General features: G+C 48.1%; 1 protein-coding gene across 1 annotated transcript in view; it reads left to right on the forward strand.

Annotated features, from left to right (window-relative positions):
- LOC117411291 (echinoderm microtubule-associated protein-like 4) overlaps positions 1-21,696 on the forward strand; it is a 77,130-nt gene that overhangs the window by 35,089 nt on the left and 20,345 nt on the right. Inside the window, exons 6-19 of the mRNA XM_059024806.1 lie at positions 744-769; positions 1,090-1,122; positions 3,621-3,744; positions 4,605-4,754; positions 5,613-5,682; positions 6,291-6,401; positions 7,100-7,195; positions 7,317-7,451; positions 7,837-7,972; positions 15,589-15,740; positions 15,869-15,994; positions 16,295-16,426; positions 18,498-18,565; positions 19,358-19,446. Coding sequence (XP_058880789.1) covers positions 744-769; positions 1,090-1,122; positions 3,621-3,744; positions 4,605-4,754; positions 5,613-5,682; positions 6,291-6,401; positions 7,100-7,195; positions 7,317-7,451; positions 7,837-7,972; positions 15,589-15,740; positions 15,869-15,994; positions 16,295-16,426; positions 18,498-18,565; positions 19,358-19,446 — 1,448 coding nt within the window. The remainder of the gene's footprint in view (positions 1-743; positions 770-1,089; positions 1,123-3,620; positions 3,745-4,604; positions 4,755-5,612; positions 5,683-6,290; positions 6,402-7,099; positions 7,196-7,316; positions 7,452-7,836; positions 7,973-15,588; positions 15,741-15,868; positions 15,995-16,294; positions 16,427-18,497; positions 18,566-19,357; positions 19,447-21,696) is intronic.

Raw genomic sequence — 21,696 nt, forward strand, 5'->3', positions numbered from 1 at the left:
TCAACAATACACTTGTACATTGAAGGATTTGCCATGCTCAGCTACACAAGAGTGACAGCCAGTCCAGTCTTCTAGGCTTTCTGTACAACAGCCAAATGCAAAAATGCAGATTGACGAATGATTGTAAACTGTAACCTGCCCTCTTATAAACAGCTTTAACAAACAGAAGCCAGCGTTTTGGTATTGCTTATTTCATCAGGCCTGATATATTTATTTTACTGCTGCTTTTATAACCTCATGAGCACATATCAGCTATCAGACTGTACGATACACAGTTTAACCTCATGAGCACATATCAGCTATCAGACTGTACGATACAGAGTTTAACCTCATGAGCACTTATCAGCTATCAGACTGTACGATACAGAGTTGTCTTCTTTGAGCACCAGAGTTCAGTGCAGATTGAAAGTGAGTAGACAGAGTCAGGATGGAGTTGTGGAGTAAGTGGACCTGAACTATAACCTCCTATTGGAGCTCTTCACCTCCCGCTCCATGCAGATTTAACCCCTTCATGACACACGGGTTAGGGATGATAAAGATCTCGAACCCTTCCCATTCCCATTCCCCTGCACCACGCCAGCTGGCAAAGCAAGCAGTCATCAATCCAATCAAATAGCTTGAATCACAGGCATCAGTTTAAGGAGTTGCAGCTTGTACGTGAAAACACTTGTCTTCTGCTGTGTCTTCTCATCCTGTAATCACTGAGGCGGAACTGGACTAAACTGTTCATTTATATTTTACAGACACAAGGATCCAGTTATCAGCCAAGGTAAATACATTTATTTCACTTCTGTTGCTGAGTTCACAGTTCATCCATTTTGTTGGTTAGTGTTTTTGATTGGATTCCAGCTGTTTGTTTATTTTGATATTATTAAGTTTACGAGGACTGAACTCAAATGAAAAGTGGAAATTTGCTTGAAAAAAAACCCTGAAAGCTACAATAAAATTTCTAGGGTTTGCGCAAGTGCAGGTTTAGATTTATTTATTTATGTATTTATGTTTTGTTCATGTCGGTGTATGCATTTATTTATTATTATTTTTGTTTTGTTTTGTTTTTTTTGAGTGATTTTATTTCTGTCTCATAACCAGCAAAAATGTCAACTCGAGAGAAAAACAGTCAAGGTAAGCCTGGTCTCTCCGCTGCGGGGAGGCTGTCTGCCTGCCTGCCTGCCTGCCTGTCTGCCTGCCTCTTTGTACCCGCACACTGCTCTCTCTCTCACTCTGGGCTTCCACTTGCTGTCAATAGGGGCTGTCGCAAGTTATGAAACGGCCTCCCAGTCTCAAAACACACACACACATACAGTACATAGACACACACACACACACACATACAGTACATAGACACACATACAGTACATAGACATGCACACACACACACACACACACACACACATTCCTTTATTTCTCTGACTCTAAGCTTGACCCCCAGGCCAAGTAGAGTTAAAGTTCAGACCTCATTGCCGAGGACCGCAAGGAATTCGTTCGGATCTCCAACGCAGGATCCAGAGGAATGTCCTCAGTCGTCACTCCCCTCCGACTCTGAGAGCCAGTATAAATAGCTCAGCCAGTAGAATCACAAGCTAGGAGGGCTTAGAGAGCCATGTCCTTGATGATAACACGATCTGTACCCTGCAGAAGTGCACTCAGGAATCAGCCCTATGATTTGATTGATTGACAGCTGCGTTTCGCACCCTGCACTGGACTGCAATGAGTTGCATGTTTCACTCTGATTCGGGATTGGTTTCCAGATGTGCAGTGTGTCATCTGTCTGGTTTCCAGATGTGCAGATGAGTCAGACTGCATTAGTTTAAACACTCATCTTCTGGTTATTCACACACAATTACTGTATAGTATGCTCAGCTGAAAATGAATCCTTTGCTTTTTAATACCAGTAATCCTTAGAATAGGAAAAACAGGCGTTTGTTTTATGTATTTATTTTTTCAGCTGGGTTTAAGATGCTGGACTTGTCAAGCACAGTTCCAAAGATTGACTGCTTGCACACTTTCTGCTGCTTTTCCTTCACTTGGTCTTTTTGCTCAATCTCTTCCTTTGTGTGGCTTTTTGGTTTCTGTGGAATGCTGGGGTGAATAACACAGCGATAGGTTTTGAAGAGCTGAACTAACACACTCCGTGTATGCACTGCTCAGCCTGAGCCAGCTGTTTATTCATTATCTCAGTAAATAATCTTTGACCTCTATGTTTGTTATGCATGTAAGACTACTGGGCAAGTATGCAAGTAAGGGTACTGAAGTGACCATCACCCTCATTAATCCTGAATCAGTCCTCATGTAGTGGGGTCCCCTTTCAAGCAAGGAGTCTTCCAGTATTAGTGAAGGCAGCACAGCCCCATGTGAGCCTGATTCAGTTTCAGAGAACCCCACTTGCAGTATCCACCAGCATGATCACTCCTGGTCAGTGAGAGAGAGAGAACCACACTGTATCCACCAGCATGATCACTCCTGGTCAGTGACAGAGAGAGAGAGAGAGAACCACACTGTATCCACCAGCATGATCACTCCTGGTCAGTGACAGAGAGATAGAGAGAACCACACTGTATCCACCAGCATGATCACTCCTGGTCAGTGACACAGAGAGAGAGAGAACCACACTGTATCCACCAGCATTGATCACTCCTGGTCAGTGAGAGAGAGAGAACCACACTGTATCCACCAGCATGATCACTCCTGGTCAGTGACAGAGAGAGAGAGAGAGAACCACACTGTATCCACCAGCATTGATCACTCCTGATCAGTGACACAGAGAGAGAGAGAACCACACTGTATCCACCAGCATGATCACTCCTGGTCAGTGACACAGAGAGAGAGAGAACCACACTGTATCCACCAGCATGATCACTCCTGGTCAGTGACAGAGAGAGAGAGAGAGAACCACACTGTATCCACCAGCATGATCACTCCTGGTCAGTGACACAGAGAGAGAGAGAGAATTGCGATGAGGCCAGGACTCCTTGGAGCTGCTGTTGGTGACCCATCCTCTGATTAGTACCTTTATTTCCTCACTCGTAGTGAAGCTTATATTCACTTTACCTGGGGTGAATGAGGAGGAAGTAAAAACCCACCTGAAACAATCATTTTGTCTTTTTTCTTTATTCTCATTCCTTAATCACAATTCAGACAACCAGATTTTAGGGTTTTTCTGAACCGTTATAACATTGTGTAAATTCTTTATGGTTTTTCTGAACCGTCGCAGCATTCTGTAAATTCTTCCCATCCTTCATAAATAACACGTTGTTTTGATTGGGACACTGCCAGGTGTGCTTACAGTAGAAGTAAACAATGATTCCTATAGCAGACAGAGAAGCTGGACTGGGCAGCTCACATTGAAACACAAGGAGCGGTACTGTGATCGTTAGCTCATACAATATACTCAGCCAGTCCCTTGTATAGTAGTTTTAATTCATATGTGAAATCATCTTTATTTGATCACAACATTACAGTATAAATGGGTGCAAATACGTGTGTTAAAATGCTTGTAGTTACCAGAAGCACATAATAAATGTTACGCTCTTAGACCCCAGTAGTGCAGTGGGACCTTGTGTTTGACTTGGAGACTGTGTCAGGGTGCTCACCTCCGCTGTGCTATCGCTTCGTCCTGACAGAGGGAGACTACATCAAGATGTTCATGAGGGGCCGGCCCATCACCATGTTCATTCCTTCAGACGTGGAGAACTACGAGGACACCCGGACAGAGCTGCCTTCCGAGAAACTCAAACTAGAGTGGGTGTATCCTTCCATGTCTATCTGTCTGTCTGAGCTGCTTTAATCTATTCTTCCACATGTCTGACTGTCTGAGATCCTTTAATCTGTCCTTCATATGTCTTTCTGTCTGTCTGTCTGAGATCCTTTAATCTATCCTTCATATGTCTGTCTGTCTGTCTGTCTGTCTGAGATCCTTTAATCTATCCTTCATATGTCTGTCTGTCTGTCTGAGATCCTTTAATCTATCCCTCTCTAGCTCCTCTCCCCAGTGGCTCGTGGCTCTGTCCCTGTGTGTGTGGGCTCCTCTCCCCAGTGGCTCGATGGCTCTGTCCCTCTGTCTGTCTCCCTCTGTCTGTGTGTGTGGGCTCCTCTCCCCAGTGGCTCGTGGCTCTGTCCCTGTGTGTGGGGGCTCCTCTCCCCAGTGGCACGATGCTCTGTCCCTCTGTCTGTCTCCCTCTCCCTGTGTGTGGGGGCTCCTCTCCCCAGTGGCTCGGTGGCTCTGTCCCTCTGTTTGTCTCCCTCTCCCTGTGTGTGTGTGGGCTTCTCTCCCCAGTGGCTCGTGGCTCTGTCCCTCTGTCTGTCTCCCTCTCCCTGTGGGTGGGGGCTCCTCTCCCCAGTGGCTCTGTCCCTCTGTCTGTCTCCATCTCCCTGTGGGTGTGTGCTCCTCTCCCCAGTGGCTCGTGGCTCTGTCCCTGTGTGTGTGAGCTCCTCTCCCAAGTGGCTCGATGGCTCTGTCCCTGTGTGTGTGAGCTCCTCTCCCCAGTGGCTCGTGGTTCTGTCCCTGTGTGTGTGAGCTCCTCTCCCCAGTGGCTCGTGGCTGTCCCTGTGTGTGGGCTCCTCTCCCCAGTGGCTCGTGGCTGTGTTCCTTGACTGGCCCGGTGCAGCTATGGGTACCGCGGGAGAGACTGCCGAGCGAACGTGTCTCTGCTGCCAACGGGAGAGCTTGTGTACTTCATCGCCTCCGTCGTGGTGCTTTTCAACTCCGAGGAGAGGACGCAGAGGCACTACCTCGGCCACACCGACTGCGTCAAATGGTGCGTCTCCCAAACCCCCATTGAACAGGGGACACACATCGGGCTGCTGAAGCCTTTGTGGGTTCTTTGTTCCTTTCTGGTTTTTCATATTTAAATATTTTTGGAAGATATATTAACTTGCCACATATTAAAATGTTTTAATTTAAAATGAAATGTGATTCACTGTTTTGTTTTAAGAATGCTACTGTAGCAGTGAAACACGGTCCTTAAAAGTTCATTCAAGCATATTGCCATATTCACATCCCTGGAATGTATGTTGACATCTACTTAGAAACCACTTGAAATTACAGTAAGCAGAAATGCCCGCATTCTAATTGTTTTCCACAATAAAGCACAGACTACTACAGTCTAACCCTGAAGGAACAGCGGCTGCACTGAGACACAGAACAGCCATGTGTTTCATTGAAGGAACAGCAGCTGCACTGAGACACAGAACAGCCATGTGTTTCATTGAAGGAACAGCGGCTGCACTGAGACACAGAACAGCCGTGTGTTTCATTGAAGGAACAGCGGCTGCACTGAGACACAGAACAGCCATGTGTTTCATTGAAGGAACAGCACCTGCACTGAGACACAGAACAGCCATGTGTTTCATTGAAGGAACAGCGGCTGCACTGAGACACAGAACAGCCATGTGTTTCATTGAAGGAACAGCACCTGCACTGAGACACAGAACAGCCATGTGTTTCATTGAAGGAACAGCACCTGCACTGAGACACAGAACAGCCATGTGTTTCATTGAAGGAACAGCAGCTGTACTGAGACACAGAACAGCCATGTGTTTCATTGGAAAGGTACAGACACTATCGATCCAGTTCAGTAAGCTTGTTCTTGTTGTCTTGCTTTGTTTTATCACAGCCTTGCCATTCACCCAGATAAAATCCGAATCGCAACGGGGCAGATCGCCGGAGTAGATAAGGATGGAAGAGTAAGTCTGCTGCTCCTTTATAAAATCATTCATTCACTTATTTTATTCATTCACGGGGGTCGAGGGAAGTGAAGACTTTGAATGAACTTAATGAATCCAAAACATCTAAAGTGGTGAAACAGTCAAAACCTAAAGTGAACCTTCTGAGCTCATTTGAGTGTCTAGCAAGTGGGGGGATCTCGAATAACCCTTTAAACACTAGGCTTTCACCACTGATCCATCCTCAAATAAATAAAACATTAGAATTGTCCGTCCGTCCTTTATTATAGCACCCATGTCTTTGGGGATTACCGATTTATCCACAAAAAAACCCAGTCTTGGGCTTTATGTAGTGCCTTTCACAGCTGGAGCCACCCCAAAGGGCATTACAAAAGAACACCCAAAGAAAGTAGTAAAAAAGTGACATAAAAACAACTTACCAGATTTAAAGAGAGTTAGCCTTCACAGTCTAGATTTAAAAACACCCCCTGAAGCAGAGCTCCTGGTAGAGATGAGTAGTTGAATCCACAGTGATCTAGTGTGTGGTTCTGGCTGCTTTGTTATTGACGACTCTCTCTCTCTCTCTCTCTCTCTCTCTCTCTCTCTCTCTCTCTCTCTCTCTCTCTCAGCCCCTCCAGCCTCACGTGCGGGTCTGGGACTCAGTCAGCCTCTCCACCCTGCAGATCATTGGCATGGGCACCTTCGAGAGAGGGGTCGGCTCGCTGGCCTTCTCCAAAGCTGTGAGTCCCTGCTTCTTACTGCACTCTGTTCTTACTAATGGCTTTGTTTCAGAGAATCAGGACAGCCAGGCCTGGTTAAGCAGACTTACTGATATTCACATCCAGGTGTTCCACTCTATAGTGTTGACATAAAGATCAGGACTCATTGACTGCTTGCAAGACTTTATGAAGTATAAATGATCCTTTATGAATCTGTAAGCTGAAATACTGTTTGTTTTATTGTCACTAGCTGTATCCCTATACTATAGGCCATGCATCTTGTCTGGTTTCTTCTAAACACAAGTGGGCATTGTGCCTGAGTGACTCGTTTGTTTTCTACGGCTGCCAAATGCCTCATGAACCCTCTAATAAGATGCAGTTTAAACAGCTGCTGCTCAGCACCCCACCCCCCACCAAGTGAAGTAGTAGCTTTTTGTCAAGACAACAAATTGCACACACTAGCAAAAAACAATGTACCTGAAAGGGAAAAGAAGTGATGTTGACAATACAGGATTAGAAGAAACCTGTCCTGCCCCTTATGCCTCCCCTCCTCCCTTTACCCCACCCTTCTGCCTTTCTCCATCCTGCCTTCCTTCTACCTCTCCACCCCTTGAATTGAACGAGAAGGCAAGGGAGGTAAGTGTGTGTTTTATGCTACATGATGGTCTGGCTCCAGTCTGATGGGTGAAGGTGGCTGAGCGCATGTTGGATCTCCGCAGGATTCAGGGATCCACTTGTGTGTGATCGACGACTCCAACGAGCACATGATGACGGTGTGGGACTGGCAGAAGAAATCCAAGATCGCAGAGATCAAGGTGAGTGTAGCCGGGGAATTCAAACCAGGGGAGGTTGTGCAAGCGCGATGCGCCAGGACTGCACTGGGATCGCAGTGTTTTGTGCAGCAGCACTGACTCCCTGGTCCTGTTTCATCCACAGACCACCAATGAAGTGGTGCTAGTGGTGGAGTTCCACCCCACGGATGCCAACACGATAGTGACCTGCGGAAAGTCACACATCTTCTTCTGGACGTGGAGCGGCACCTCCCTGGCACGCAAGCAGGGCATCTTTGGGGTAAGTGAGGCGGGCACTTGAAACACACAATCTTATTTTATTTGTGTTCGACTAGACTAGATACAGCCCGAGACAGACTTGGGACAGAGGGTAGGAGAAACTTCTTTACACAGAGAGTAGTGAGGATATGGATTGGGTCACCTAGCCATGTTCTTGATGCTGAGTCATTGGGATCTTTTCATATTTTTCAGATTAATCATCCACTAGAAACCAGATGAGCAGTGATGGTCAAACGGCTTCTTTGTAAACTTTCTTATGTCCTTATCTTTTGATACCTCTGGCTGTCTGTCTAATTGGGGGTCAGCTTCAGGCGATGTGTGGGTCAGGTCTTTAAAAGCACATGTCTTTAAAAGCACATGTATTTTTTTTTTTTTGATTACACCAGAAATATGAGAAGCCCAAGTTTATCCAGTGTTTGGCCTTCCTGAATAACGGAGACATCCTGACTGGTGATTCCGGGGGGATCATGCTGATCTGGAGCAAATGCACAGTGGAGTCCACGGCAGGGAAGGGACCGAAAGGTAATCAGCACTGAGGAACAAACTGAGACACTCCAGCGTAAGGCTGGACACTACGCAGGATAAACAGGAACCAGGTTAGGTGTGCTCCAGGGCAAGGCTGGACACTACGCAGGATAAACAGGAACCAGGTTAGGTGTGCTCCAGGGCAAGGCTGGACACTACGCAGGATAAACAGGATCAGGTTAGGTGTGCTCCAGGGCAAGGCTGGACACTACGCAGGATAAACAGGAACCAGGTTAGGTGTGCTCCAGGGTAAGGCTGGACACTACGCAGGATAAACAGGAACCAGGTTAGGTGTGCTCCAGGGCAAGGCTGGACACTACGCAGGATAAACAGGAACCAGGTTAGGTGTGCTCCAGGGCAAGGCTGGACACTACACAGGATAAACAGAAACCAGGTTAGGTGTGCTCCAGGGCAAGACTGGACACTACGCAGGATAAACAGGAACCAGGTTAGGTGTGCTCCAGGGCAAGGCTGGACACTACACAGGATAAACAGAAACCAGGTTAGGTGTGCTCCAGGGTAAGGCTGGACACTACACAGGATAAACAGAAACCAGGTTAGGTGTGCTCCAGGGTAAGCCTGGACACTACGCAGGATAAACAGAAACCAGGTTAGGTGTGCTCCAGGGTAAGCCTGGACACTACGCAGGATAAACAGAAACCAGGTTAGGTGTGCTCCAGGGTAAGCCTGGACACTACGCAGGATAAACAGAAACCAGGTTAGGTGTGCTCCAGGGTAAGGCTGGACACTACGCAGGATAAACAGGAACCAGGTTAGGTGTGCTCCAGGGTAAGGCTGGACACTACACAGGATAAACAGAAACCAGGTTAGGTGTGCTCCAGGGCAAGGCTGGACACTACGCAGGATAAACAGAAACCAGGTTAGGTGTGCTCCAGGGTAAGCCTGGACACTACGCAGGATAAACAGAAACCAGGTTAGGTGTGCTCCAGGGTAAGGCTGGACACTACGCAGGATAAACAGGAACCAGGTTAGGTGTGCTCCAGGGTAAGGCTGGACACTACACAGGATAAACAGAAACCAGGTTAGGTGTGCTCCAGGGCAAGGCTGGACACTACGCAGGATAAACAGAAACCAGGTTAGGTGTGCTCCAGGGCAAGGCTGGACACTACACAGGATAAACAGAAACCAGGTTAGGTGTGCTCCAGGGTAAGGCTGGACACTACGCAGGATAAACAGGAACCAGGTTAGGTGTGCTCCAGGGCAAGGCTGGACACTACACAGGATAAACAGAAACCAGGTTAGGTGTGCTCCAGGGTAAGGCTGGACACTACACAGGATAAACAGAAACCAGGTTAGGTGTGCTCCAGGGTAAGCCTGGACACTACGCAGGATAAACAGAAACCAGGTTAGGTGTGCTCCAGGGTAAGCCTGGACACTACGCAGGATAAACAGAAACCAGGTTAGGTGTGCTCCAGGGTAAGCCTGGACACTACGCAGGATAAACAGAAACCAGGTTAGGTGTGCTCCAGGGTAAGGCTGGACACTACGCAGGATAAACAGGAACCAGGTTAGGTGTGCTCCAGGGTAAGGCTGGACACTACACAGGATAAACAGAAACCAGGTTAGGTGTGCTCCAGGGCAAGGCTGGACACTACGCAGGATAAACAGAAACCAGGTTAGGTGTGCTCCAGGGTAAGCCTGGACACTACGCAGGATAAACAGAAACCAGGTTAGGTGTGCTCCAGGGTAAGGCTGGACACTACGCAGGATAAACAGGAACCAGGTTAGGTGTGCTCCAGGGCAAGGCTGGACACTACACAGGATAAACAGGAACCAGGTTAGGTGTGCTCCAGGGTAAGCCTGGACACTACGCAGGATAAACAGAAACCAGGTTAGGTGTGCTCCAGGGTAAGGCTGGACACTACGCAGGATAAACAGGAACCAGGTTAGGTGTGCTCCAGGGTAAGGCTGGACACTACACAGGATAAACAGAAACCAGGTTAGGTGTGCTCCAGGGCAAGGCTGGACACTACACAGGATAAACAGAAACCAGGTTAGGTGTGCTCCAGGGCAAGGCTGGACACTACACAGGATAAACAGAAACCAGGTTAGGTGTGCTCCAGGGTAAGGCTGGACACTACGCAGGATAAACAGGAACCAGGTTAGGTGTGCTCCAGGGCAAGGCTGGACACTACACAGGATAAACAGAAACCAGGTTAGGTGTGCTCCAGGGTAAGGCTGGACACTACACAGGATAAACAGAAACCAGGTTAGGTGTGCTCCAGGGTAAGCCTGGACACTACGCAGGATAAACAGAAACCAGGTTAGGTGTGCTCCAGGGTAAGCCTGGACACTACGCAGGATAAACAGAAACCAGGTTAGGTGTGCTCCAGGGTAAGCCTGGACACTACGCAGGATAAACAGAAACCAGGTTAGGTGTGCTCCAGGGTAAGGCTGGACACTACGCAGGATAAACAGGAACCAGGTTAGGTGTGCTCCAGGGTAAGGCTGGACACTACACAGGATAAACAGAAACCAGGTTAGGTGTGCTCCAGGGCAAGGCTGGACACTACGCAGGATAAACAGAAACCAGGTTAGGTGTGCTCCAGGGTAAGCCTGGACACTACGCAGGATAAACAGAAACCAGGTTAGGTGTGCTCCAGGGTAAGGCTGGACACTACGCAGGATAAACAGGAACCAGGTTAGGTGTGCTCCAGGGCAAGGCTGGACACTACACAGGATAAACAGGAACCAGGTTAGGTGTGCTCCAGGGTAAGCCTGGACACTACGCAGGATAAACAGAAACCAGGTTAGGTGTGCTCCAGGGTAAGGCTGGACACTACGCAGGATAAACAGGAACCAGGTTAGGTGTGCTCCAGGGTAAGGCTGGACACTACACAGGATAAACAGAAACCAGGTTAGGTGTGCTCCAGGGTAAGGCTGGACACTACACAGGATAAACAGAAACCAGGTTAGGTGTGCTCCAGGGCAAGGCTGGACACTACGCAGGATAAACAGAAACCAGGTTAGGTGTGCTCCAGGGTAAGCCTGGACACTACGCAGGATAAACAGAAACCAGGTTAGGTGTGCTCCAGGGTAAGGCTGGACACTACGCAGGATAAACAGGAACCAGGTTAGGTGTGCTCCAGGGTAAGGCTGGACACTACACAGGATAAACAGAAACCAGGTTAGGTGTGCTCCAGGGCAAGGCTGGACACTACGCAGGATAAACAGAAACCAGGTTAGGTGTGCTCCAGGGCAAGGCTGGACACTACACAGGATAAACAGAAACCAGGTTAGGTGTGCTCCAGGGTAAGGCTGGACACTACGCAGGATAAACAGGAACCAGGTTAGGTGTGCTCCAGGGCAAGGCTGGACACTACACAGGATAAACAGAAACCAGGTTAGGTGTGCTCCAGGGTAAGGCTGGACACTACACAGGATAAACAGAAACCAGGTTAGGTGTGCTCCAGGGTAAGCCTGGACACTACGCAGGATAAACAGAAACCAGGTTAGGTGTGCTCCAGGGTAAGCCTGGACACTACGCAGGATAAACAGAAACCAGGTTAGGTGTGCTCCAGGGTAAGCCTGGACACTACGCAGGATAAACAGAAACCAGGTTAGGTGTGCTCCAGGGTAAGGCTGGACACTACGCAGGATAAACAGGAACCAGGTTAGGTGTGCTCCAGGGTAAGGCTGGACACTACACAGGATAAACAGAAACCAGGTTAGGTGTGCTCCAGGGCAAGGCTGGACACTACGCAGGATAAACAGAAACCAGGTTAGGTGTGCTCCAGGGTAAGCCTGCACACTACGCAGGATAAACAGAAACCAGGTTAGGTGTGCTCCAGGGTAAGGCTGGACACTACGCAGGATAAACAGGAACCAGGTTAGGTGTGCTCCAAGGCAAGGCTGGACACTACGCAGGATAAACAGAAACCAGGTTAGGTTTGTTCTGCATTGAAAATCTAAACCAAAGAGAAAAGAAGTTGGGTTTGGATTGATCTGATAGTGTGCCACTCCCAGTTCAGATTATTCTCCAGTTTAAACTGGTCATTGGTCTACTGTCTGTCTCAGCAACAAAATTAAACCTGTAAGGACTGTGTAAGAAGTGTGTAGTGAGGTTCCCTGCGGAGCGGTGGGTTTTATGGGAGCTTGTGTTGTTGTAAGGGATTTTAATTGTTGGTTTGAAAGATAATTTAGTAGTAGGTTTTAAAATAGGGTTTATTGTAGGGGTTATTAGCAAAACATATGACTGCTTTTGTACTGCACATGCAGAGATTGCAGAGGTTATTTTAATATTAATTATTTTAATCATAATTGGCAAAATGTAAGTAGTGTTCGAGACCTCATTGCAGCCTGAGTAGGACAAGTGACACTGCGCGTGAACCATTTCTAATATACATGAACCCCCATATCATCCAAACAGACCAGCGTAAACATGAACCCCCATATCATCCAAACAGACCAGCGTAAACCTGAACCCCCATATCATCCATATCATCCAAACAGACCAGCGTAAACCTGAACCCCCATATCATCCAAACAGACCAGTGTAAACCTGAACCCCCATATCATCCAAACAGACCAGTGTAAACCTGAACCCCCATATCATCCAAACAGACCAGTGTAAACCTGAACCCCCATATCATCCAAACAGACTAGCGTAAACCTGAACCCCCATATCATCCAAACAGACCAGTGTAAACCTGAACCCCCATATCATCCAAACAAACCAGTGTAAACCTGAACCCCCATATCATCCAAACAGACCAGTGTAAACCTGAACCCCCATATCATCCAAACAGACCAGTGTAAACCTGAACCCCCATATCATCCAAATAGACCAGCGGAAACCTGAACCCCCATATCATCCAAACAGACCAGCGTAAACCTGAACGCCTATGTAATCCAAACAGACCAGTGTAAACCTGAACCCCCATATCATCCAAACAGACTAGCGTAAACCTGAACCCCCATATCATCCAAACAGACCAGTGTAAACCTGAACCCCCATATCATCCAAACAAACCAGTGTAAACCTGAACCCCCATATCATCCAAACAGACCAGTGTAAACCTGAACCCCCATATCATCCAAACAGACCAGTGTAAACCTGAACCCCCATATCATCCAAATAGACCAGCGGAAACCTGAACCCCCATATCATCCAAACAGACCAGTGTAAACCTGAACCCCCATATCATCCAAACAAACCAGTGTAAACCTGAACCCCCATATCATCCAAACAGACCAGTGTAAACCTGAACCCCCATATCATCCAAACAGACCAGTGTAAACCTGAACCCCCATATCATCCAAACAGACCAGCGTAAACCTGAACGCCTATGTAATCCAAACAGACCAGCGTAAACCTGAACCCCCATATCATCCAAATAGACCAGTGTAAACCTGAACCCCCATATCATCCAAACAGACCAGCGGAAACCTGAACACACACACACACACACACACACACACACACACACACACACACACACACACACACACACACACCACTGCTAGGCACTCACACACACACACACACCCACCCCACTGCCACACACACTCACACACACACACACACACACACACACACACTCACACTCACACACACACACACACACCACTGCTAGGCACTCACACACACACACACACCCCACTGCCTCACACACTCACACACACACACACACTCACACACACACCCTGCCACCTCCACCAGCCATTGCCTCTAATTATTAATTTCTCAGAAACTGTCAGTTTAAGGGAGGCAGCCAGTAAAACAATGTGTATCATAGCAGCTATTCAGAACGCGTATTTATTTATTTTTGGTTTCCAAACGCGGAGCTCTTAGGCTCCGCTGTTAGATTTGTGCCTGTGCTTTCCTGCCTCAGGGCAAATCCTGCTTCCAAGTGTTATCTTTGGCATGTGGGAGAACAAGATTTACAATTCAAGGTAGTTTGCCAGTAAAAATTATATATATATTTTTATGATTTACTTCTAAACGTTTACCACTGAGTAACTGCTTACAAAGGAATGTATTGTGAAGCTGGGAGATTAAGAACCTATAAATCAATCATGTAGGGCCTTGGTGTGCGGAACACTTCACGGGTCCTTTCCAGACATGCATACGTGGTAGTGAGATGTGGACCCCTTACACTTTTCAACACTACAACGACAAAAAGCATAAGAATGAAGGAGCACCGTGCTTGGTTAGTGTTTATTCTGCGTGCCCGTGCTTGGTTAGTGTTTATTCTGCGTGCCCGTGCTTGGTTAGTGTTTATTCTGCGTGCCCGTGCTTGGTTAGTGTTTATTCTGCGTGCCCGTGCTTGTTTAGTGTTTATTCTGCGTTCCCGTGCTTGGTTAGTGTGTATTCTGCGTTCCCGTGCTTGGTGTTGGGTTAGTGTTTATTCTGCGTTCCCGTGCTTGGTTAGTGTTTATTCTGCGTTCCCGTGCTTGGTTAGTGTTTATTCTGCGTTCCCGTGCTTGGTTAGTGTTTATTCTGCGTTCCCGTGCTTGGTTAGTGTTTATTCTGCGTTCCCGTGCTTGGTTAGTGTTTATTCTGCGTTCCCGTGCTTGGTTAGTGTTTATTCTGCGTTCCCGTGCTTGGTGTCGGGTTAGTGTTTATTCTGTGTTCCCGTGCTTGGTTAGTGTTTATTCTGCGTTCCCGTGCTTGGTTAGTGTTTATTCTGCGTTCCCGTGCTTGGTTAGTGTTTATTCTGCGTTCCCGTGCTTGGTTAGTGTGTATTCTGCGTTCCCGTGCTTGGTTAGTGTGTATTCTGCGTTCCCGTGCTTGGTTAGTGTGTATTCTGCGTTCCCGTGCTTGGTGTTGGGTTAGTGTTTATTCTGCGTTCCCGTGCTTGGTTAGTGTTTATTCTGCGTTCCTGTGCTTGGTTAGTGTTTATTCTGCGTTCCCGTGCTTGGTTAGTGTTTATTCTGCGTTCCCGTGCTTGGTTAGTGTTTATTCTGCGTTCCCGTGCTTGGTTAGTGTTTATTCTGCGTTCCCGTGCTTGGTTAGTGTTTATTCTGCGTTCCCGTGCTTGGTTAGTGTTTATTCTGTGTTCCCGTGCTTGGTGTCGGGTTAGTGTTTATTCTGTGTTCCCGTGCTTGGTTAGTGTTTATTCTGCGTTCCCGTGCTTGGTTAGTGTTTATTCTGCGTTCCCGTGCTTGGTTAGTGTTTATTCTGTGTTCCCGTTCTTGGTTAGTGTTTATTCTGCGTTCCCGTGCTTGGTTAGTGTTTATTCTGCGTTCCCGTGCTTGGTGTCGGGTTAGTGTTTATTCTGCGTTCCCGTGCTTGGTTAGTGTTTATTCTGCGTTCCCGTGCTTGGTTAGTGTTTATTCTGCGTTCCCGTGCTTGGTGTCGGGTTAGTGTTTATTCTGCGTTCCTGTGCTTGGTTAGTGTTTATTCTGCGTTCCCGTGCTTGGTTAGTGTTTATTCTGTGTTCCTGTGCTTGGTTAGTGTTTATTCTGCGTTCCCGTGCTTGGTTAGTGTTTATTCTGCGTTCCCGTGCTTGGTGTCGGGTTACACTCCTTCTCTGCTTTCTCGTGTTGCTGAGATTTTCTCTTCAAGTGGTTCCATTCTACTGCAAAGTTAAGTAAAAATAATAATGCCGCTGTTTTCCTTGGCTTGCCTCCCCTGCGCTCTCTTGAAGGTGTCTATCAGATCAGCCGGCAGATTAAAGCACATGACGGCAGCCTCTTCACTCTGTGTCACATGAGGAACGGAACGCTGCTCACAGGAGGAGGCAAGGACCGCAAAATCATTCTCTGGGATCACGACCTGCATCCTGAACGAGATATTGAGGTAGGGATTTTTTTTTTTTTTTTTTGGACATTTTGCTGCACTCATTTTTCGTAAACGTGACGTTACCGTCAAACGTTGCCCAGCACGCCTTGCAAGCTGTGTTCACTTGAGCTGTGTTCAAATTGCAGGTTCCTGACCAATATGGAACCATCCGAGCTGTGGCAGAAGGAAAGGGGGAAGAGGTTTTGGTGGGCACGTCTCGGAACTTTATTCTAAGGGGGACGTTTAATGAGGGTTTCCGGGTCGAAGTGCAGGTGAGCATATTATTATTATTATTATTATTATTATTATTATTATTATTATTATTATTATTAACACAACTGTCCAAATCACATTCAACTCCAATTGTTTCAAACAGTATAGAATATGTATTTCAAATTGGTTATTCTATTGAGAAATTTCTTGAGGGATGAGCAGAGAGAAACCATGTTTTTGTGACTGGCTGTGATCTCATTGATCCATTTCATCCTGGGATGGGTGCTCCTCGATGGGATTTCAATACTGTATGCGCTGGTTGTTAAGGGCAGTCCCTGTCTCGCGTTTATCTCTCACAGGGTCACACGGATGAGCTCTGGGGCCTGGCGTCCCACCCCTTCAGGGATTTGTTCCTGACCTGTGCCCAGGACAGACAAGTCTGTTTGTGGAGCTCCGGGGACCACACGCTCCAGTGGACCAGGCTTTTAGATGTAAGACTTTATTATGATGTCATCTGCTGACCCAACCCAAGAGAGATCTCCCACCTCTGCCAAACCCCAGCTGGACTTGTTTTTCACAAAGCCGTAGTAATGATTGTATCTTTGTTTTAATGCAAAGCACATACTAGAATTGTAGTTTACTCGTGCAAGTAGTTTTTAGCTGGAAAAAATGCTGTTATCTTAAAAGGAGTCTCCCAGTAGCACTAAGAAGTGATCCTGTAGCTTGTTCAACTCCTTCACAGTGGGACACACAGGGACCCCAGTAAGAGTCCTGTCACCGGCTCTCTCTCCTCTGCTCTGACCTCTCCTCTCTCCCTCTCCTCTGACCTCTCCTCTCTCCCTCTGCTCTGACCTCTCTCCTCTGATTTGACCTCTTCTCTCCTCTCCCCCTCTGCTCTGACCTCTCTCCTCTGCTCTGACCTCTCCTCTCCCCCTCTGCTCTGACCTCTCCTCTCTCCTCTGCTCTGACCTCTCCTCTCTCCTCTGCTCTGACCTCTCCTCTCGCCTCTGCTCTGACCTCTCCTCTCTCCTCTGCTCTGACCTCTCCTCTCTCCTCTGCTCTGACCTCTCCTCTCCCCCTCTGCTCTGACCTCTCCTCTCTCCTCTACTCTGACCTCTCCTCTCTCCTCTGCTCTGACCTCTCCTCTCTCCTCTGCTCTAACCTCTCCTCTCTCCCTCTGCTCTGACCTCTCTCCTCTCTCCCTCTGCTCTGACCTCTCTCCTCTCTCCTCTCTCCTCTGCTCTGACCTCTCCTCTCCCCCTCTGCTCTGACCACTCCTCTCTCCCTCTGCTCTGACCTCTCCTCTCTCCTGTGCTCTAACCTCTCCTCTCTCCCTCTGCTCTGACCTCTCTCCTATCTCCCTCTGCTCTGACCTCTCTTCTCTCCTCTGCTCTGACCTCTCCTCTCTCCTCTACTCTGACCTCTCCTCTCTCCTCTGCTCTGACCTCTCCTCTCTCCTCTGCTCTGACCTCTCCTCTCTCCTCTGCTCTGACCTCTCCTCTCTCCTCTGCTCTGACCTCTCCTCTCTCCTCTGCTCTGACCTCTCCTCTCTCCTCTACTCTGACCTCTCCTCTCTCCTCTGCTCTGATCTGTCCTCTCTCCTCTACTCTGACCTCTCCTCTCTCCTCTGCTCTGACCTCTCCTGTCTCCTCTGCTCTGACCTCTCCTCTCTCCTGTGCTCTAACCTCTCCTCTCTCCCTCTGCTTTGACCTCTCTCCTATCTCCCTCTGCTCTGACCTCTCTTCTCTCCTCTGCTCTGACCTCTCCTCTCTCCTCTACTCTGACCTCTCCTCTCTCCTCTGCTCTGACCTCTCCTCTCTCCTCTGCTCTGACCTCTCCTCTCTCCTCTGCTCTGACCTCTCCTCTCTCCTCTGCTCTGACCTCTCCTCTCTCCTCTACTCTGACCTCTCCTCTCTCCTCTGCTCTGACCTCTCCTCTCTCCTCTGCTCTGACCTCTCCTCTCTCCTCTGCTTTGACCTCTCCTCTCTCCTCTAATCTGACCTCTCCTCTCTCCTCTGCTCTGACCCCTCTCCTCTGCTTTGACCTCTCCTCTCTCCTCTGCTTTGACCTCTCCTCTCTCCTCTGCTCTGACCTCTCCTCTCTCCTCTGCTCTGACCTCTCCTCTCTCCTCTGCTCTGACCTCTCCTCTCTCCTCTGCTCTGACCTCTCCTCTCTCCTCTGCTCTGACCTCTCCTCTCGCCTCTGCTCTGACCTCTCCTCTCTCCTCTGCTCTGACCTCTCCTCTCTCCTTTGCTCTGACCTCTCCTCTCGCCTCTGCTCTGACCCCTCTCCTCTGCTCTGACCTCTCCTCTCTCCTCTGCTTTGACCTCTCCTCTCTCCTCTGCTCTGACCTCTCCTCTCTCCTCTGCTCTGACCTCTCCTCTCGCCTCTGCTCTGACCTCTCCTCTCTCCTCTGCTCTGACCTCTCCTCTCGCCTCTGCTCTGACCTCTCCTCTCTCCTCTGCTCTGATCTCTCCTCTCTCCTCTGCTCTGACCTCTCCTCTCGCCTCTGCTCTGACCTCTCCTCTCTCCTCTGCTCTGACCTCTCCTCTCTGTCTCCAGGAACCCGGACACTGTGCTGACTTCCATCCCAGTGGTGCGGTGGTGGCGATCGGGACACACTCAGGAAAGTACGTTCAGAGCCGCTCTGCTCTCAGCGCCATTATGTTCTGTAATAGCCATATTACAAGGGCAGCAATATTACAAAGGTTCTGTCAGATGGGTTACTGTGAGGAATCTACTAGCAGGAATCTCTCAACACTGTGTTTGTTCAAACGAAACAGTGAGTATTTAGAGTGACCACTGGCACAGTCACAGAGGGAGACCAAACAGAGAGGGGTCTTATTCTTGAGCTGGTTATTAAATGATAATGACAGCGCGGATGCTTGTCACTGGCAAGCAGTCAGATCCCCCTGTGTGAAGCTAGCACAGCTATTGCAGCACAGACCGGGGTAACGCTGGCACTGCCAAGCAAGAGGCCTGTTTACATAGTGCTGGTGAAAGGGGCTGGGTGAGGGCAGGAATGCCACTGGTAGAGTAGTCACTCTCTCTCTGAGCTGGAGCAGACCACTCACGCTGAGCTTACACGCTCACACACTGCCCTGTCTCAGCAGCTAACAGTACAGGCCAGTTCAAATATTAACTTTCTTTATTAGATTGATTATATCTATCCTTTTTTAAAGCGAGGCAAAGGCAACAGTAATACCTTTTAATACATTAGTTCACGTCCATCAAAGCAAAATAGGTCGTTATCTGCTGTGAATTGGGCCAGTGCCCTATCAGAACATTTTAAATAGGCTTCTGGACAGACAATGACTGCTTCACATTGAGTAGTCAGGTGACTAGCAGCTCTGTTGTCAATAGCAGTGAGCACCCAGCAGCCTCTCTGCCCTCAGAACTAACACCCCTATTTTGTTGTCCAGGTGGTACGTTCTGGACGCGGAGAGCAGAGACCTGGTGGGGATTCACACAGATGGGAACGAGCAGCTCTCAGTGATGCGCTACTCCATAGGTAGGCCTGCCCGGTGACTTCAGCCTTTTATTTGTTTTTATGGTAAAACTCAGTCAGGAAGACAGGAGCGTTCTGTAGTGCAGTGAACAGCACAGCAACCAGCAAACCCTTACTGTAGAGATCTGAGTGAGCATTTTGAAGTTGTGGATGTGTTATGTATTTTTTAATGCTAGCTCCACCGTGTGTCAGAGTGGCATGTCGTTTCATATTCAGTGGTACTTGTTAGTGAGCGATGCCTTGTGTCAGAGTGGCATGTGGTTTCATATTCAGTGGTGCTTGTTAGTGAGCGATGCCTTGTGTCAGAGTGGCATGTTGTTTCATATTCAGCGGTGCTTGTTAGTGAGCGATGCCTTGTGTCAGAGTGGCATGTCGTTTCATATTCAGTGGTGCTTGTTAGTGAGCGATGCCTTGTGTCAGGGTGGCATGTCGTTTCATATTCAGTGGTGCTTGTTAGTGAGCGATGCCTTGTGTCAGAGTGGCATGTCTTTTCATATTCAGCGGTGCTTGTTAGTGAGCGATGCCTTGTGTCAGAGTGGCATGTCGTTTCATATTCAGTGGTGCTTGTTAGTGAGCGATGCCTTGTGTCAGAGTGGCATGTGGTTTCATATTCAGTGGTGCTTGTTAGTGAGCGATGCCTTGTGTCAGAGTGGCATGTCGTTTCATATTCAGTGGTGCTTGTTAGTGAGCGATGCCTTGTGTCAGAGTGGCATGTCGTTTCATATTCAGTGGTGCTTGTTAGTGAGCGATGCCTTGTGTCAGAGTGGCATGTCTTTTCATATTCAGTGGTGCTTGTTAGTGAGCGATGCCTTGTGTCAGAGTGGCATGTCGTTTCATATTCAGTGGTGCTTGTTAGTGAGCGATGCCTTGTGTCAGAGTGGCATGTTGTTTCATATTCAGTGGTGCTTGTTAGTGAGCGATGCCTTGTGTCAGAGTGGCATGTGGTTTCATATTCAGTGGTGCTTGTTAGTGAGCGATGCCTTGTGTCAGAGTGGCATGTTGTTTCATATTCAGTGGTGCTTGTTAGTGAGCGATGCCATGTGTCAGAGTGGCATGTTGTTTCATATTCAGTGGTGCTTGTTAGTGAGCGATGCCTTGTGTCAGAGTGGCATGTCGTTTCATATTCAGTGGTGCTTGTTAGTGAGCGATGCCTTGTGTCAGAGTGGCATGTTGTTTCATATTCAGTGGTGCTTGTTAGTGAGCGATGCCTTGTGTCAGAGTGGCATGTCGTTTCATATTCAGCGGTGCTTGTTAGTGAGCGATGCCTTGTGTCAGAGTGGCATGTCGTTTCATATTCAGCGGTGCTTGTTAGTGAGCGATGCCATGTGTCAGAGTGGCATGTCGTTTCATATTCAGTGGTGCTTGTTAGTGAGCGATGCCTTGTGTCAGAGTGGCATGTTGTTTCATATTCAGTGGTGCTTGTTAGTGAGCGATGCCATGTGTCAGAGTGGCATGTTGTTTCATATTCAGTGGTGCTTGTTAGTGAGCGATGCCTTGTGTCAGAGTGGCATGTGGTTTCATATTCAGCGGTGCTTGTTAGTGAGCGATGCCTTGTGTCAGAGTGGCATGTAGTTTCATATTCAGTGGTGCTTGTTAGTGAGCGATGCCTTGTGTCAGAGTGGCATGTAGTTTCATATTCAGTGGTGCTTGTTAGTGAGCGATGCCTTGTGTCAGAGTGGCATGTCGTTTCATATTCAGTGGTGCTTGTTAGTGAGCGATGCCTTGTGTCAGAGTGGCATGTGGTTTCATATTCAGTGGTGCTTGTTAGTGAGCGATGCCTTGTGTCAGAGTGGCATGTTGTTTCATATTCAGTGGTGCTTGTTAGTGAGCGATGCCTTGTGTCAGAGTGGCATGTCGTTTCATATTCAGTGGTGCTTGTTAGTGAGCGATGCCTTGTGTCAGAGTGGCATGTTGTTTCATATTCAGTGGTGCTTGTTAGTGAGCGATGCCTTGTGTCAGAGTGGCATGTCGCTTCATATTCAGCGGTGCTTGTTAGTGAGCGATGCCTTGTGTCAGAGTGGCATGTGGTTTCATATTCAGTGGTGCTTGTTAGTGAGCGATGCCTTGTGTCAGAGTGGCATGTCGTTTCATATTCAGCATTGTCATTGGAGGGTTTTCCTAGGTGCAGCTGTATTGATCTGTTGTTCATATTGAAATTGTTTTAAAATTGTTACACTGCTACAACATGACATGCACACGCATTTATGATGCGTTATGAGCAATGGGATCAAAACAATGCACTGTTTATGCAGA

Source organism: Acipenser ruthenus, chromosome 6 (genome assembly GCF_902713425.1).
Source record: "Acipenser ruthenus chromosome 6, fAciRut3.2 maternal haplotype, whole genome shotgun sequence".
In the NCBI taxonomy this organism is placed as follows: Eukaryota; Metazoa; Chordata; class Actinopteri; order Acipenseriformes; family Acipenseridae; genus Acipenser; species Acipenser ruthenus.